General features: G+C 37.9%; 1 protein-coding gene across 1 annotated transcript in view; it reads left to right on the top strand.

The window, feature by feature from the left end:
• lgr4 (leucine-rich repeat containing G protein-coupled receptor 4) overlaps positions 1 to 16,517 on the top strand; it is a 34,550-nt gene that overhangs the window by 11,645 nt on the left and 6,388 nt on the right. The window contains exons 3-11 of the mRNA XM_062423437.1: positions 3,959 to 4,030; positions 4,893 to 4,964; positions 8,655 to 8,870; positions 10,741 to 10,812; positions 12,542 to 12,610; positions 15,339 to 15,410; positions 15,666 to 15,737; positions 15,921 to 15,989; positions 16,073 to 16,144. Of these exons, the coding sequence (XP_062279421.1) occupies positions 3,959 to 4,030; positions 4,893 to 4,964; positions 8,655 to 8,870; positions 10,741 to 10,812; positions 12,542 to 12,610; positions 15,339 to 15,410; positions 15,666 to 15,737; positions 15,921 to 15,989; positions 16,073 to 16,144 (786 nt within the window). The remainder of the gene's footprint in view (positions 1 to 3,958; positions 4,031 to 4,892; positions 4,965 to 8,654; positions 8,871 to 10,740; positions 10,813 to 12,541; positions 12,611 to 15,338; positions 15,411 to 15,665; positions 15,738 to 15,920; positions 15,990 to 16,072; positions 16,145 to 16,517) is intronic.

Below are 16,517 nucleotides of genomic sequence, written 5' to 3'. Positions count from 1 at the left end.
TGTCAGATCATCATAATGGTCGGACTGTCGTTTGGGTGTTTTGAGAAAAATAATTTTGATTGACATATGCCCTTAGTTCATATGTGTGTTTGTTTAACCTTTTTTTCTGGGAACAAATCTGCAGGTTTGTCTAAATGAACTTTGGTGGATAACGTTTTCGCTCTAGGGCTGCAGCAGTGTCAGTGAACCGGAGCTCGGGCCCTGAGGGCAGAGAGTGAGAGAAAGAGTTGACAGAAAACGAGATCAGGGAGAGAAAAGAGGGCAGGTCATCCTCATACAGGACAGGAACTGAGACAAGGAAGGAATATACCGTCCTTCGTAGTCACGCAACGCTCCTCCGATCTTTTTCTTTCTAGCCAAAGGCACAACAAAACTCAGCAGACGTGATGACAGGTATTCTCTGTCTCCTCTGCAGTTTGTTTATATTCTAGAAAATAGCCTGTGACCAAAAAGCTCTTTACATATGCCACATTTAACTGTAGAAATGATACCTGGACTTGGTCTTCTGTAGCTCATGTAGTCCATATAATTTGGCTAAAATGTATAGATGTCCCCTAAAAGCCTCATATGCAGACTATTGTTAGATTATACAATTTACAGATGCCCCCTTAACACCTCACATGCATGCTTTTGGTAGACGTTAGCTAGGCGGCTGCGCACACAGAAGCCTCTAGTCCTCACTCAGTTACTGCAGCATGCAACTCAGACAGATTTTATCTACCTGGGCGGGTCTTAATCTACGTGGACGGGCCGCCCAAGTAGAGCCTTTGTATGGGAAACACTGTTGGTTGGTTAAGCATCATCTGCGTAAATGTCATGGGTTATTGTAGTTATTTTGATTTTAATGATAAGGGATCAGTTCTTTGTGTCTGTATGTATCAAGTATACAGACTACAATGTGAACAAGATTAAGAAGACCATTCATTTGAAATCCAGTCTAAAGCTCATATATCCTTTTTGTATTTCCCTCCTCCAGCATTGTCATTGCTAACATGAACATAGGAAATGAAGTCACAGGATTATCATTACAGCTACTTAACAGTGGTTCAAAAAGGTTCATGTGGGTGCATGTTGGGGTGCTGGTTTGGGTTGTATCACAGTAATTTCCCAAACAGAACATTAACATTGAATTCTAATAGCAATTAATTATAGCATTTGAGACTCAAATACTTAATACTTCTCTGCTGTCAGAGGGCACTGCAGGGCTCTTTGTGAACTTGCTATTGACTACGGTAGACTTGTGGGAGTGGTGTTGCACAAGGAGAGGATTTAGCCTTTCCTCAGTGAGATTTAGCACATTCTTCTGGCCTCATCAAAGCCTGGGGGGACATGTGCTGAATTAGCTGAAAGATGCAAGAGGAGGAGAAGCTCTTCATGTTGTGAAACCTGAATGATTTGTCAAACCATGTTTGCATGAGGCGCTTCAGCCCAGTATCACACCAAAGCTTGTAATACACCCACCGATCCAATAGAGGATACTGTGCCAGTGTGACGTTTTGCCTCATGTAGGCATGAAAACTACACGCACATATATGTGTATATATGCAAAGCCAACAACTCCATTTAGCAGCTGTAGTGTTATTATGACCCGGTGAAGTGACAGCTCAGATGACGTCTATATAAGGTGACAAATTTCCATATTAGGAGGAGGCGGATTGCGGGGATGGCTACATAGATAGATTTAGATTTTTATGTTTGATATTTTTAATTTGTTGGCTGGTGTACATAGGCATGTGACAACTTTACTTGTGGCAGTAGTGTATCCCTGACTATAACTGCAGATTATGGTCAGAAAGCTGCCACAAAACATCCACTGGATAAATTGTGAGTCAGTAGAGTCACAAATGGGTTCTACTGATTGGATCTGGTGGTTGTGAGTGGTGGAATTCAGCTTTGGAAGTTATTCACTGGGTCTGTCTTGAGTCCAAGTCAAGCTGAATTGACAGTGTTATTATAAAGCTGGTGAGCATTCACATCCGAGTATGACAGCTTTGGTCAACCGCAACAAATGAATCAGTGAGAAAGGTTTGTGACACAAATCTAATTTAATATGGTTTCACAGCAGCTTGTCTGCTGTAGGTCTTATAATGCCTCTTAATTATTAGCTATATTGGTTTTAACAACACCTCAATAGATGCTTTTTTAAAAAAAGCCTCATTGTTGCAAAATGTGCAACACAAGCCAACGCACAACTCCTGTAGGTAACACTGTGTTTACTGAAAACAATTGTGTGGCTGAATAACGAGACATAACTGTAAGATACACCACAGATAAATGGGTAGAAACTCGCTAGACAAGCAACATTAAGGCTACAAACAACCCCTGATGCAACTCTCTTAAAGTAACTGAGTGTCTCTATAACACAGGAGCCTTTCATCTAAGTTAAGTGAAATATGTTTGCTGCTCAGTTAAATAACTCCAAGAAAAATTAATGTGGGTTAATTCTCTTTTTAGTTTAAATAGTTCAATCATTGCTAATATAATGATGTGAATTGCCTCTAATTTCTGTGCCATAAGTGGATAACATCAGTCTGTGGCACATGCATTTTACGGTAATTAGCATATGAAGTGGAAGGTTTTAAATCAGGTAGATAGATCGATGCAAAGATTCACTGGGGTTCATGTGATCTGTATCAGTGAATAAAAGGATACCTTTATCAGGGTCCTTTATGATTTCTGATTCTGAACTTGACAAGAAACCTTATAGAAAAAAAAATTAACAAAGAATAAACTTTGAACTTCAGCTTTAAAGGTAAAATGGATGGAAAGTGCTCAGATTTTTAAAATATAAGATCTATAATTCCACAGCAACTGGACAAACTGCAAAAAAGATCACGTGCTATGATCAAAAGCTCCAGAACAACTACTAAATGGACACTTTGGATAGATTGTTTTCTCAGCTTCTGTTCCCAAAATTGAGAATAAACTCTAAACCTCAGTTTATGAACACTGTCTGCTTTTATGTTTTAGAAGCTGGTTCCATTATCTTAAAAAATTAAGATGAAGGGTTTACTTGCTCGAAGACATGATGGACTTTTTTTGTTTTAAAAGTTTCATGAGATGTTTAGTCAGTGAATACAGTACACTGGTACAGTACAGGTAAACAAACAGCATATTTTAGCTCTGTCTCACTAGAGATGCAGCTATTTTTGCTTGTCAGCTCATGCTTTGGCAACAAAATGACTTAGAGTGGACTAGCTCTCTAATTCGGTGTATTTTAAAACGTACCCACTAACAAAATATCAGTTTTAGGTTGAAGGGCAAGTGAACTTCTGACAGAGTCAGCCTTGATTCTCAGGCTCACACCCAGCAGCTCTTGTTGCAGGGAATTCAGCCTGGCCTGACTCACGTTGCAGAGTGATAAATCTGCTGCTAATCTCTCAGGCCAGATAGTATACTTGGGCTGCGTGTCCCAGTCAGCCTGTCCCATGCTTATTTACACCCCTATTTCCTATACACTTCCTGTTCCCAACAGGAAAGGGAGGTGTCCCCTCACCCTCAAGTATTTCATGTGCAGGCTGAAGTGACTTTCAGAAGTTACAATGCAAGACTGTTAAAGAGAGAAACATGGTTATATTCATATATTGCCCTTATTAGCTTCAGATGAGTGACTTCATTTTCACTCCCTCTAAAGGGAGCACAGAATAGTGATGGCTGGGAGGCTCAGAAAGGGATTTAAGTAGGGGATATCAAGAACCAGTTCTAATCTCTCTTGTGGGTGATGGACGAAGTGACAACAGGCCATGACACAGACACATGTCTTTGACACCCCAGGCCCCATGTTCAGCTTGATAGCTGGAACTTAATCTGAGGTGCTGAATGTGAAGAAGGTCTCAACACTATGCATAGCTTTTTTCCAGAAATAAAATATAGCCAGTGGTTGTTTATGCTGAAAACATGGTCGTCTGTAGCCTTTTCTTATTTCCTAAATGTAAGTTTGACTCTTTCTGTCACACAGACGACTTGCGGGGAATGACCTGTCCTTCATCCACCCTGAAGCCCTGTCTGGACTGCATCAGCTCAAAGTCTTGTAAGCATATACCCCCCCACCACCACCACCACCACCACTGTCAACACACACAAACACACACAGACACAAACACACACACAGTGACTGTGCTAAGTTTTCCACACACATGGAGAGAGAGTAAATATTTAAGTTTGTGGTAACATTGTGGTGCTGTCAGTTATTGCCACCCTAAACATAGTTATTTGATTTACATCCACTTGAAATAAGCTAAATGGACTTAACCATCCCCACCCCAACTGCCTGTGAATAAGGTCCAACAGAGCATTGCATACAAGCTCTGTGTAAAAATTAGTTCTGCACAATTTACACCAGGCAGCACACCCTAACACGCCTGCACAAACTCAGATGCACTGAGTGACACACAAAGCGCCGCCCTGTTGATTCTGATCTGAGCCAAAAGTTCAAAGTCCTGTTGATCTACAGGTGAGGTCTTGGATACAACATGGTTGAAAGGAAGAGGCATTATATATTCTTATCAAATCAAGTGCTTTATTCACACTGTGACTTGTAACTACACAAATGAAAACAAGCTGAGGTATTTTGACTACATGCAGATCAAACAAACCACACACAGATTGGGATACACTAATTAGTATAATTAAAATGTTTGATACCTTCACAAGTCTTCACCGAGTGTTTATTGTTTGATAAGAAGAACTGGGAAATCTTGTCATGAGGCCAGTGTTTTTTCCAAAGAGAAAACTGTAACCAAGTATGGATCCACATAAATAACAAACAGAAAGCTCACTAACATGTTTGCATTGAATTTATCTGTGGATATGTGTTGTTTTTAAAGATTTATGATGCAAGGAAAAGGTGTTATGAGTTGAGTTAAATACTTGATTTTGCATTTTAACCTCAGGATGCTTCAGAATAATCAACTGAAGACGGTGCCCAGTGCAGCCCTGAAGACCCTTCATGCTCTCCAGTCGCTGTAAGTCATCTAACATGCACACACACGTGCAGGGTATTTACTTTCCGGCCTGTATTTACTGTATTAGGGAAACACTCACTGCTGTTGCTGCAAAGATTATGACAGAAAATCATAACGCATCAAACTAGTCAGATATTTGTTTGGTACTCCTAAGTACGGCCTAACAGGCAACTAAAATAAATGTCTTCTAGGTTGCTGATGGTATGTGTAAATGATGAAAAGGGGGTGATGCTGCTGCTGAAAAATGTAGTCATTAATGTTTATATGTAAGCAACCACTGTACTGTGACAGTCTCAAGCCCTAATGTCACACTTGCGAACCAGTATCAAAGTACATATAGATAAATATAATTTATAGGATGAACAAGAAACCAAAGGGGTAGTGATATGGCATGGACCATAATTATTAATTTATTGGATGTGTATCATGATGTGTATTGTAATCACGATATGACATTTGGTCATATCACATAGCCCTGGTTGGATATGTTGAACCTGGTCAAAGGTCCAAGACTTGAGGTTAACATATGTGTTTTTTTTTATTAACAACCATCTGTTCCATAGCCTTGGTTGCTAAGGTTGTTGCTAAGGTTTTTCCATGTGTTTTTTGTGTTGTCCACTCATATTTTGGATCAGACTCCGGCTCAAACATGTATGGATGTATTTGAGAAATTGACATTTCGAGTAAAGAATGAGAAAAAGTGATATTTTTTTTTTTACAATAGTTTTGTTTTTATAGTTTGTTGATGTTGCCTGCAGAGCCAAGGGGCAACTTCTAATACCTGGCCAGTCAGAAACGGGCTTTAAAGAGACAGGAGCTAAAATGGCCTGTTTCAGACAGAGGCTGATTTGAGGGGCTGCATGTAGAGGCAGTGTAAGATAAATGATGAGTTTTTTAAACTGTAAATCATACTCAGTAGAGCCCCAGATTAAAAAATGTAGACCTGGAAATACGCATGATATGTCCCCTTTAAGTATTTGCTAAACAAATGTATGCAAACGTGGTCCATACGCAACAGTAGAGTTTAGACCCTCAGTAGCTGGCCACTGATTTCTTAGTTTGAATGATGTAGTGTATACTTGTTAGTCAAACAGACCTGCAATTGACAAAATGCACTTAAAGTACTGATGTGTAAGCATAGACTTTAAGATTAGTACTTTTTTTAAATGTAAGATTATTGTATTAAGGGGTGATGAAATGCCTTTCTGTCTGTTACACAGAAATAAAGATATGCACTTGTGCCACATGTTATTTGAGACAGGTCACACTAGAAATACCAAAATGTGCAGTTTGAAAGTGTCAAAATATATAGCTCATAATCTTACACCACAGTAAATCGTGCAGTCTGGGTCAAATTTGAGCATCAAATACCTTCAGCAGGACAAACTGAATTCAGGCAGTTAGCTGTTCTTCTACAAGGAACAGTAGATTCAATTTCACTTTGTTTAATATATGAACTTATCTGCTGTAGCACCTCAAATGTTACATTACTCTCAGATGGCAACATGTTGAGGGTAAAGAGCAGTTACTCCTTCTCAAAGTAGAGAATATTTGTTCAGATCTCCATTATTTACTTGAGACATTGTTGATGTCATCCAGGGGCGGCGCTACTCATATTGCATACTTCACACATGCTGCAGTGCCCAGCAAAAGCCCTGTGCAAATGTAGGTCAGTCTTATTCAGCAGATATTCACCTAACTTTACTCCCTAATGTTAAATTGTTGGGATTGTTTACTCCTACATAATTACTAGGCTTCTCACAATTTCCTGCTCTACTCTTGCTTGGTCTTAGTATTGTTTTTCTGTAACTATTGGATGTCAGTTTCATTGAGACCATAGCAATGTTCATGACTTAATTTGTGCCACCCCTCCCATCTCTGTCCCTTTTGAGTTTGACAGCGACTAATGGAGGAATAGATCCAGCTGGAGAAATGTGCTGAAAAATCCAGCTTTCAGCTATTATCACCCCTCCATATCCCCTCCCCTTGTCCCTTGCTTCCCCCTTTCTCCTATTTTCTGCCTCTGCTCTTTCTTTTTTAACAGATGTCTCTTCTCTGTGAGGGTTTTAAGGTCTGTAGCTGAAGTAATATGCTTCGGCAGAGCCAGGACTTGGTTTGTATAAAGCCTTAGAGAGCTAAATGTCAATCAAGACTGTTTTTCTTCCAGCCCAGACACTTGAGGAATTTTGAGGGAGGGCGAGACACTCAGTGAGGGAGGATAGTAGAAAACAGTGTGGTGATGGTGAAAAGAACACTTGTGCATTCATAATACTGCTAATATCAATTTTCTTTAAGAATATTTCCTTTTCCCCATTGACTATATTCAATGGGGCGCACTCATGCTTGATGACACTGGATTCTCTGAATATTCACGGCCTAAAACTTGCTGTATTATATCATGTTAACTAATTACCAGTTAGAAACTATTTTCCTCCGGTGTCATGTTTGTCTACTGTATATCAAATTTACCATGGCAATCAGATTAAAAACATTCCTGCCATTGTCCTAGTGGTAATTAGAAGTTTGTTGTGAATCATTCGTTTGAAAAACGAAGAGTTGCCCTAAGTGGAGGGTTTCATGTATCTCACTATTTCTCAGAAGTGAGGGGGGAAAAAATACAATGAGTTAGACCATCGCAGTGGTTGCAATAATGCAGGCATTGTACTAGACAGTGGTTGCAAACAGGGAGTAAAGCCACATAGTAAAGCTCTTAATTTTTACCATGAGTCTTTTTTTCCAAACCTTGGCCTACAGTCACACGATGAACGAGCAAGAAATGAGCAAAGAATCTGATAAGTCCAGGAGGACCGTGTAGTTGAGCTTCTGCCTCTTTGTACTGCAAGGAAATATTTGAGGCTGTGCAAACGCCACTTGCGTGTGGCTTTATTTGGAGTTGTACTAAATGGGTAGAGTCAAGAGGAGTACATCATAGATTAGGTGACGGTCATTGCAGTGACTTAAGTTGAAAACCTTTCAGTGTGGTTAAACTGTTGGGGATGAAATAAAATAAATAGAGCAGGATAAACTTAATCTTCTAGACTTTCCAGATTCAGGCTAATGTCTGCTTTCCTCTCCATAAATACACCTAACATCACCATCAATTTCTCACACTTTATATTTACATAAAACATTTTCCAAATATGGACTTTTGTATTTCAGATACAATTCAAGGAGGAAAATATTCCAAATCATTTTATTTTCATTTTCCAAAATATCTGACAAACAAGCAATTTTTCAGTCAGATACAGGGGTCCAAATTTATGAAATTATTATTCTTATTTGGTTAAAATGTTTTTCTTCCTAGAGAAAGAGATTTAATTTTGGTTTTATAATTCCATTCATAATCCCAGTGTCACTTGGTTTTTATTTCATGTTTATGTATGTATGTAATTTAGGTAGAAGTAACCAGTAAAGCACATCGAAGCTTCTTTTTGTTGCTTGTGCGTACTTTTTTAGTCTTTGCATATAAATACACTCAAACTCAAACCATTACACTAACCTAAAAAGTAACAAAAACAAAAGAAGTATAGAATAATAAAAGATCTCTAAACAGCAACAGTTTATTACGAATACTTTTCTTCAGTGTACATTTGACAGATGTGTTTTGTCAGTGTAAAAAGTCTTTGTCCATTTAAACATCATATTAATTTGATCAATATGAGTTTTTTTCCTTGTTCCTCTGTTCTGTAGTCGTCTGGATGCAAACCATATTACCACGGTCCCAGAGGACAGTTTTGAAGGCCTTCAGCAACTGCGCCACCTGTGGTTGGATGATAACAACCTGACGGAGGTCCCCGTTGGTTCTCTGAGACACCAGGCGAACCTACAGGCTCTGACATTGGCACTCAACCGCATCTCGTACATACCGGACAACGCCTTTGCAAACCTCACCAGTCTAGTTGTGCTGTAAGTAATATTAAGATACTGTTCTCATTTTTGGTTCAGACTGAGGTTAAATATTTTATATCTATTGGACTACTGTCTGACTGGTCAGGCAACTTGAAAGGAACATAATTAATTTAAAGAATTTGTATAACAATAGGTGTCTGAGTCATCAAATATGCTATTTGTAAGAACTGGCCACCTTACCCCACACATCAAACCAACTGGGGGCAGTATATCGACAGTGTTGGGGTGTCCCTTATGTTCTGTGACTCTAGTGCAGATTCAGTTGTGTATTTTAAGTGCTCTGTTAGCTGGGAATAAAGGTCACTGGGACTTTGACTAAGTATGATAGAGTTATTAATTCAGTGCTAACGTTAAGCTAACGTTTGCTTGAATAAATCTAACCCAGATTAAGTGCAGCACTTCCTCTTCAGAGTGGATGCAACAGTGACTTATTATCTCTTCCTATGGTACAAAGTGGTATTACAAAGACAGGACAGTTGGGCTAGCTGGTTAGCCTGCTAACTTCAGTAGATATGTCTGCAACACAATACACGGATGTCTTTGACATGATGTCAAAACTGTTACTACTTCACATTCTGTTCATAATTTTAGCTAAATTTTGAATGTTTTAAACTAAAATTCTTACATATTAGCAGCATTAATGGGAGCCTCCACTGTAGAGCCAGAAAATATCTGCTTGTACTCTTAATTGATCAGCACACTTAAATAACTGAGCAGGAACAACCTGCTGATGTACTTTTTTAATACTTTAATTAACCAGGCACACTGACTGAGAACATTGTCTTGTGTGCTAAAATGACCTGAGGGCCTCGTTGAAGGAACGAAAGTCATTGGGTGTCAAGCCAACAGTTGCAAAAATTCTGTAACACACACACACACACACACATCGCACAGCTATTTAAATACAGTCATAGTGTAATGTGTTGACATTTTTTTATTAAATTGTTTGGCAGTTTTTTTCTGCTTTTAAAATTTTTTTTTTTAAAGGGTTTCATGAACTATCTTGAAAATTGAAATAAAAAAAAAATGTCGTTTTTATATGACATTATATGTATGTGTAGACCTTGTCAGTAAAATATGACTATGCTGCGAATGCTCCTATCTACATTAAAAAGCCATTCCTGGCATTTAGTTGTTCATTTGTCATCTGCATTATTGTGTCACCACAAATCAATGCAAAGTACCTCTGCTTGTGTTGTGCTCTAGCTCTGAATGTATCCTCTGAGTGACTGCGAACTCAATTCAAAACACAAATATAGTATTTATTACACAGATTACAGCTAATAAGTCAACAAAACTGGTTGCTCCTCATGCCCTGCTGTGTTTTTGCAGTGAAATGTGCCACTGGGGTTTGAATTTGAATGTTAATGACACTTTGAAAAAGTTGCACGACTCCGGGATGTAATGTAAAATCAAGATTATGTTGTTGTTTTATGCAATGGATATGCTAAAGCGTTCCATGAGAGAAACGTGTATAAATATGTAGTGCATTACAAATCAGAGGGATTGCTCCAAACTGACATTTTTTCACTGCTGCTGTTATACATTCACACACAAGCACACACACGCAGGCACAGTGAGTGGTATTGCTGCTTAGTATAAACACGTCAGGATAAACAGGAAGAAAAGACCTTGAATGTGTTAGGCAAGAAAAGCCTTCTGCATGTACACATACAGTGCAGACACCTGATTGACAAATCACACCACGTCATTGAAAAGCTGCAAAGCCAGAGTCCAGAGTGGTTTGATTACACAATAAATGGAAAATCAATGTTAAATTTTAAAATATGCTTTTATACGTATTTCTTCATGGTATTAAAATCTGACATATTACAAACAAATTAAAACTTTGTTTTCTTTTCTCCAGGCATCTTCACAACAACAGAATTAAGGAGATAGGAGACAACTGTTTTGCTGGTCTAGTGAACCTGGAGACACTGTAAGTTCACAGTCCTACAGTAGCCTGTGTGTGTGTGTGCGCACGTGTTTGTGTATGCTAACAGCTCCCCCACCCACCTCTGCTCCGGTCCTCCAGACATCATTGTGTCCACTTCCTCCTATAATTGCTCTAGGATAAATAGAGCAAAGTACATGATGCTTATCAAATCTGCCCTCCCACTGCTCACTTCCTCCTGCCACACAGCCATGAAAAATCTTTTAGTGACAGTATTACCTAATGGCAAAACAGCTACTGTACAACAGACACTTTAATAGCAGACAAACTTAATTTTTCATCCCTGTTCCGGAACTGAGACATTTAAAGTAAAGTTATCTGGTATCCAATGTGATCCAGTATTTGAATTATACTACTTAGTAAAGCAGCACAAACAATACTGCGCCTAAAGTGACCCTACATTGAAATCAGTAAAGGCACTCCCAGTTTACAACAGGCGAGATATGTGTGGCAACTAAGCAATTCTGCAGTAGTAAAATATTACCTTCAGCCTCGTGGCTTTAATGCTATGGTTTCCTGTGGTGATTTGTAGCCTACAGTGTCCTTTGTGTTTTATATAATATCTATGGTGAGGAGTGGGAGTGGATTTGTCAGTGAAATATATATATTTATTTATTTTACCCAAAACAGTCACTGACACACACTGTCAATACTGTGTTATTAGTGAAACTGCTGTCAACTCTTTATTTGATTGTGCTTCCTTGTGCAGTACAGGGACAAATAGTTGTGTAATCTGTAATTAAGTTGTAAACACAAATATCAACATTTTTAATAATTAATTATTGTTTTGTTCAACATTAAGAAAAAATGTTGAACATTTGCAAGTGTCAGCTTCCCAAATGTGAGGATTTGCTGCTTTTCTCTGTTTTATATCATTTTTCATTTAGTGATGTTGGGTTTTGGACTGTTGGTCAGACACTACTGTATGTTGTCAGAACTATTTTATAACATCGCAAAGACTTAACAGTTGCTCAATTAATACAAAAAAAGTTAGTTTCAGCTCCATGGTTCACTTGATTATAATGTTCTGTGTATGGAAGAGGATCCAGTGTTTTGGGATGTGATAAGGTTAGACAAAGGATGTGTACATTAATTAGGGCTGTAACTAATGATTATTTTGATTAATCGATTAATCTCGACATTATTTTATTGATTAATCAATTTGTTGTTAGTTCCATAAATTGTCAGAAAAGAGTGAAAAATGTTTCTCACAGCCGGAAGTGACCTCCTCAAATGACCTACTGTCCACAACCCAAAAACCTTTGTTTGCTTAAACAAAGAACTAAAGAAACCAGAAAATATGAACTTTGGAGAAACTGCAATCAGAGAATGTGGATATGTTCTTCTTCTCAAAAATAACTCAAAACAATTAATTGATTATCAAAATAATCGACAATGAATTTATTAGTTGGCAACTAATCAGTTAATCAACTAATCATTGCATCACTAAAATGTATCTTAACTGTTTATAATGGCCAATAGTTAATTTGTTATTGCTGCTGACATAATTAAAAATTAGATAATGCTAACAAGTCTTATATTTTATTAGCATTACTTATTATCAGGTTAGTTTTTAATATTTAGTTTTGAAGACAGCTATTAGCAATTCTTAATAGTAGATTTTTTTTTTTGTATGTAACATTAAATGTGGTTTAGAGGTAATAGATTTTTTACATCAAAATACCAGACTAACTTCCTGTGTCTCTCATCCCAGAGATCTTAACTTCAACAGCCTCGTGGTTTTCCCCAGAGCAATAGAGGCCCTGCCCAAACTCAAAGAGCTGTGAGTATATAGTCCTGGTTCTGCTTCCTGAGGGAAATATATTGTGTTGATACTGAAGTCAGATAGCAGTCTGCTCATCAGTATGTGAAGCTGGACTGTCAATGAAAAATAATGAAATGAGACAAAATTGCTATGAACTAAAAAAACTGTAGTATGTCGAGTAACGTTTATAATCTGTAGTCAGTGTTTGTGAGTTTTAATGAACTGTTGAAATACGGGCATGTATGAGTCTGTGTAACTGTCATCTGGTTTAAAAGAACACAAATCATTTTATCATATTATGAAACTGTTATTTATCCAAGATCTCATCTAGTAGATGTAATTATCAAGTGGAAATAAATGAGCTAATATCATGTTTCAAGGCTAAAAACCCTAGTCATAGTTCAATGATGTTTCTCTTAAGTGCATGGCTGATAGTATTCCGGCGCCGTGCCGGATCTCCGGCCTTCCCAGCGTGAGCATATATGAGATCAATGCAGATCCAATGAGAATTACAAAGGTATAATAATAATAATAATATATGATGTGATACTCTACTTTATTATCACAACAAACACACAGAGCAGGCATGGGCAGCCCACGGGTACATTTCCAAATATCAATAAATTGTTAAAATGATGTTGAAAGCAAGCAGACCATTACTGCATCTAAATGACTGAGTTAAGTTGTGACAACTCTCCACCACTGTGTGTGTGTGTGTCTGCTGCTCCACCCCACAGAGACAGAGGAGCAGCTAACGTTAGCCTGATAATGATGCTGTTAGCTGTCATCACGCTGCTCTCCTCTGAGAGTCTGTTTTGCTGTAGGAATACTATTACTTTATTCCTCCTCACTGTTCTGAATAAAGGGTCCGGACACTGAATGGAGGACAGAGTTGCTCGTCAGTAAGCGGCTGTAGGACGCTGTTGTGTTAGCTGTTAGCTTCCCCACACACCTCCACTCAACCCTGCAGCTCAGCCTTAAACACCTGTGTGCTGTTTAAAGTACATGGCAGCAACGTTATGCTGGTTTTGGTTGGTTCAATGTAAGAAAGCAAAGTTTTAATGAGAGATGTTCTTTATGTCTATGATGATAATCTCTGTTTCACCTGGTGGAGCTGAGTCCTCAGTGTGTGCTGCTCACACAGACAGTGAACCAGGTGAAAACTGGAGATGACAACTACACTCATAATGTTACTGTAAGTGTAATAAAATCTACCAGAGTAAAAAAAAAAGTAATTTAATTTAATCCACCCACAAAACGGGTGGGTACTCGATTTTTGTTTTAAAATACAAAATGTTAAATTGAAATAAATTTGTTCTTTTTCCTGGTCAAATAGTGATGAGCAGAAATTTAAAAATGGTTAGATTTTCTTTTCATATTTAGAAAGATAGAAAGATAAAATCACTGGCAAACCAACGAAAAATGACCCGTTTTCTCATATTCTGAGACTGGATGTTGTCATTGAGGCAAGAGAGCAATAAATATATAAAAAATAAAAATCCTCTCTGTGTCACTGCAACGGTCTGATGGGCCGTTTGAGTTTTTATAATGTTAATAACTATTTTCTGAAGCCCATAAATTGCTAAAATAAAATACAAACCATTTCTAAACATGTATACCTAGAACAGAGCAGCAATGGTTAGTGGATGAAATATAATCTTGTTTTCTCAGCTGTTTCCACCTTGTTTTACCTTAAATCCTAGGAAGCGACCGTAAAAGGGTTTCTATGACAAGGTAGATGGTGAACAGTTTATGACTTAGTCAGGAAAAAAAATTCAGTCAGAAGATTTTTTTTTGCTTTAATCCCTGTCTGTAGTCAGAGTATGCTAAGTTCAATTTGACAATATGGCAGATAAGTGGCGAGATAGTTAAAAGGGTTATTTTCAAATAATGTTATATATGTGATGTGTTAAAATGGTGCCAGATACATAGCACCCCCCACCCCTCCCCACCTCCCGGGGCACAGAAAAAAGTTCAGGCTTTTTTTCCACTTTCAGCCCTGTAAGTGTCACTCATTAATTAATTAATTAAATTACTTCGATAAAGGGACATACCTACATTTCTGTTACTGGAAGGGTTAATATCCTAACATTACCCTAACCCTAACACAGAAAATTGATCAGGAATCTATAAGAGAATCGTTCAGGGTTAGACTGATAAGCAAAATCAATAATTGCATTGATATTAATACAATCTTATCAATTCCCATCCTTAGCAAAAGCTAGATATCCCAGAATGCATTTCCTAGCAACTGGCAACAACCGTATAGATTGTAGGACTTTTAATATGTCTCTTTATTAAGCTTTAATATTTTTTGTGTAATGTTTAAACAAAAAAAGTTAAATGTGTTTAATAATCTTAATGTTTTGTTATTTTTAATGTCTTGTTATGTATATCTTGAGTTACAACTACTGTATGAAAAGTGCTATACTGATCAGAACAGACCAGTCTATTACATTTTATTTTATTAAGCTACAAAACAGTTTTTTTATTATAGCTACACACGATTCACTGCATTTCTCTGTCAATTAGGTCATTTTTTGTGTGAAAAAGAGTGTTAGAGAGTATATTCACTGTTAAAAATGTAAAGCCCTACAGTGTTTTATACAACGTCCAGCCATATTCTATATTTTGAATCAGTCTTGTTGGATTTTGCATGTTTCGATTTGACTTTTATTGTATGTCAGGTTTTGTATACAACAAAATGTCTTAACATGTACAATGTCTTTTATCCTTCTTCCTGCAGTGGTTTTCACAGCAATGATATTGCTTCCATACCTGAAGGGGCCTTTCACAACAACCCCCTGTTGAGAACCATGTAAGGTCACATTCCCCCTCTGATCCACTGACACTACTTAGAAACAGACGTTGCACATTAATAGCTCAGATCTGTACAAATGCCAGCATGCACAATGCACAGTATGATTTCTGGTAAGCACACATACAACTGGCAGCTGATATGTGATACGAGTGTGAGGCCTCAGTAGACGATTGTCCAGAAGATGGTGCCATACTTGCATAGTAAATGAATTTTGGTTTGAACTCTCTCCCTCTTGTCTCGCTGCCCACCCAGACATCTGTATGACAACCCTCTGTCCTTCGTGGGTGCTTCAGCTTTCCAGAATCTGTCTGACCTCCACTCGCTGTAAGTCCCGCTGTCAGACACAACTCCTGAAAGATCAGTTAACAAGTTCTGACCCAGTTTCTTAAGAAGAGTTAAATAACAAGTCAAACAGTCAATGATTATTGAAACATGTAAAAGTAACCATTGCAGTGTGTTTCAATCATTCTTGTGTCTTGTGTCAATTATGTTTTGTTTGTGTTCTAGAATGTTGCGGGGGGCCAGTATGATGCAGGACTTCCCGATCCTCACGTTGACTAACAACCTTGAGAGCCTGTGAGTGAACCTGAATGCAGCATCTCTGACTGATCATGCTGTTATGTGTCTTTGTGGTGACTGATAGTGTTTTTACTTTCCAGGACCTTATCAGGAACCAAGATATCGTCCCTCCCCGCTGATCTGTGTGAGGATCTCAAGTTGCTTCGTACCCTGTAAGAGACTTTCCTGTCCTGCTCCCTGCAGTAGCACCTGAAACATAAATCTCTCATATATTTATTCTTGATTAAGCTAAGATAATTGTCAATTTACCAGACAGTAATTCTTATTTCTATATAGCATGATGGGTAAAGTACTGTTATACTGTATTATTTTTAATCACTTCAGTGTACACACATTTTTTACACAAACTATAATTTACAATTTGTAACAACAACAAAATACACATTAAATGAAAAGTATGCTGCGTTAATGCTGAAACATTACATTGCAGAAACAATTTGGATTTCCATGTTAGCTAAAAATGCAGCATTTCTGAAAAGTGTCCTCCTTGTGAAATGGGAAATTGTGGATCTACGTTTGTCTTCA

The sequence above is a fragment of the Scomber scombrus genome, chromosome 1 (assembly GCF_963691925.1).
Source record: "Scomber scombrus chromosome 1, fScoSco1.1, whole genome shotgun sequence".
In the NCBI taxonomy this organism is placed as follows: domain Eukaryota; kingdom Metazoa; phylum Chordata; class Actinopteri; order Scombriformes; family Scombridae; genus Scomber; species Scomber scombrus.
This window is presented reverse-complemented; position numbering and strand designations above follow the sequence as displayed.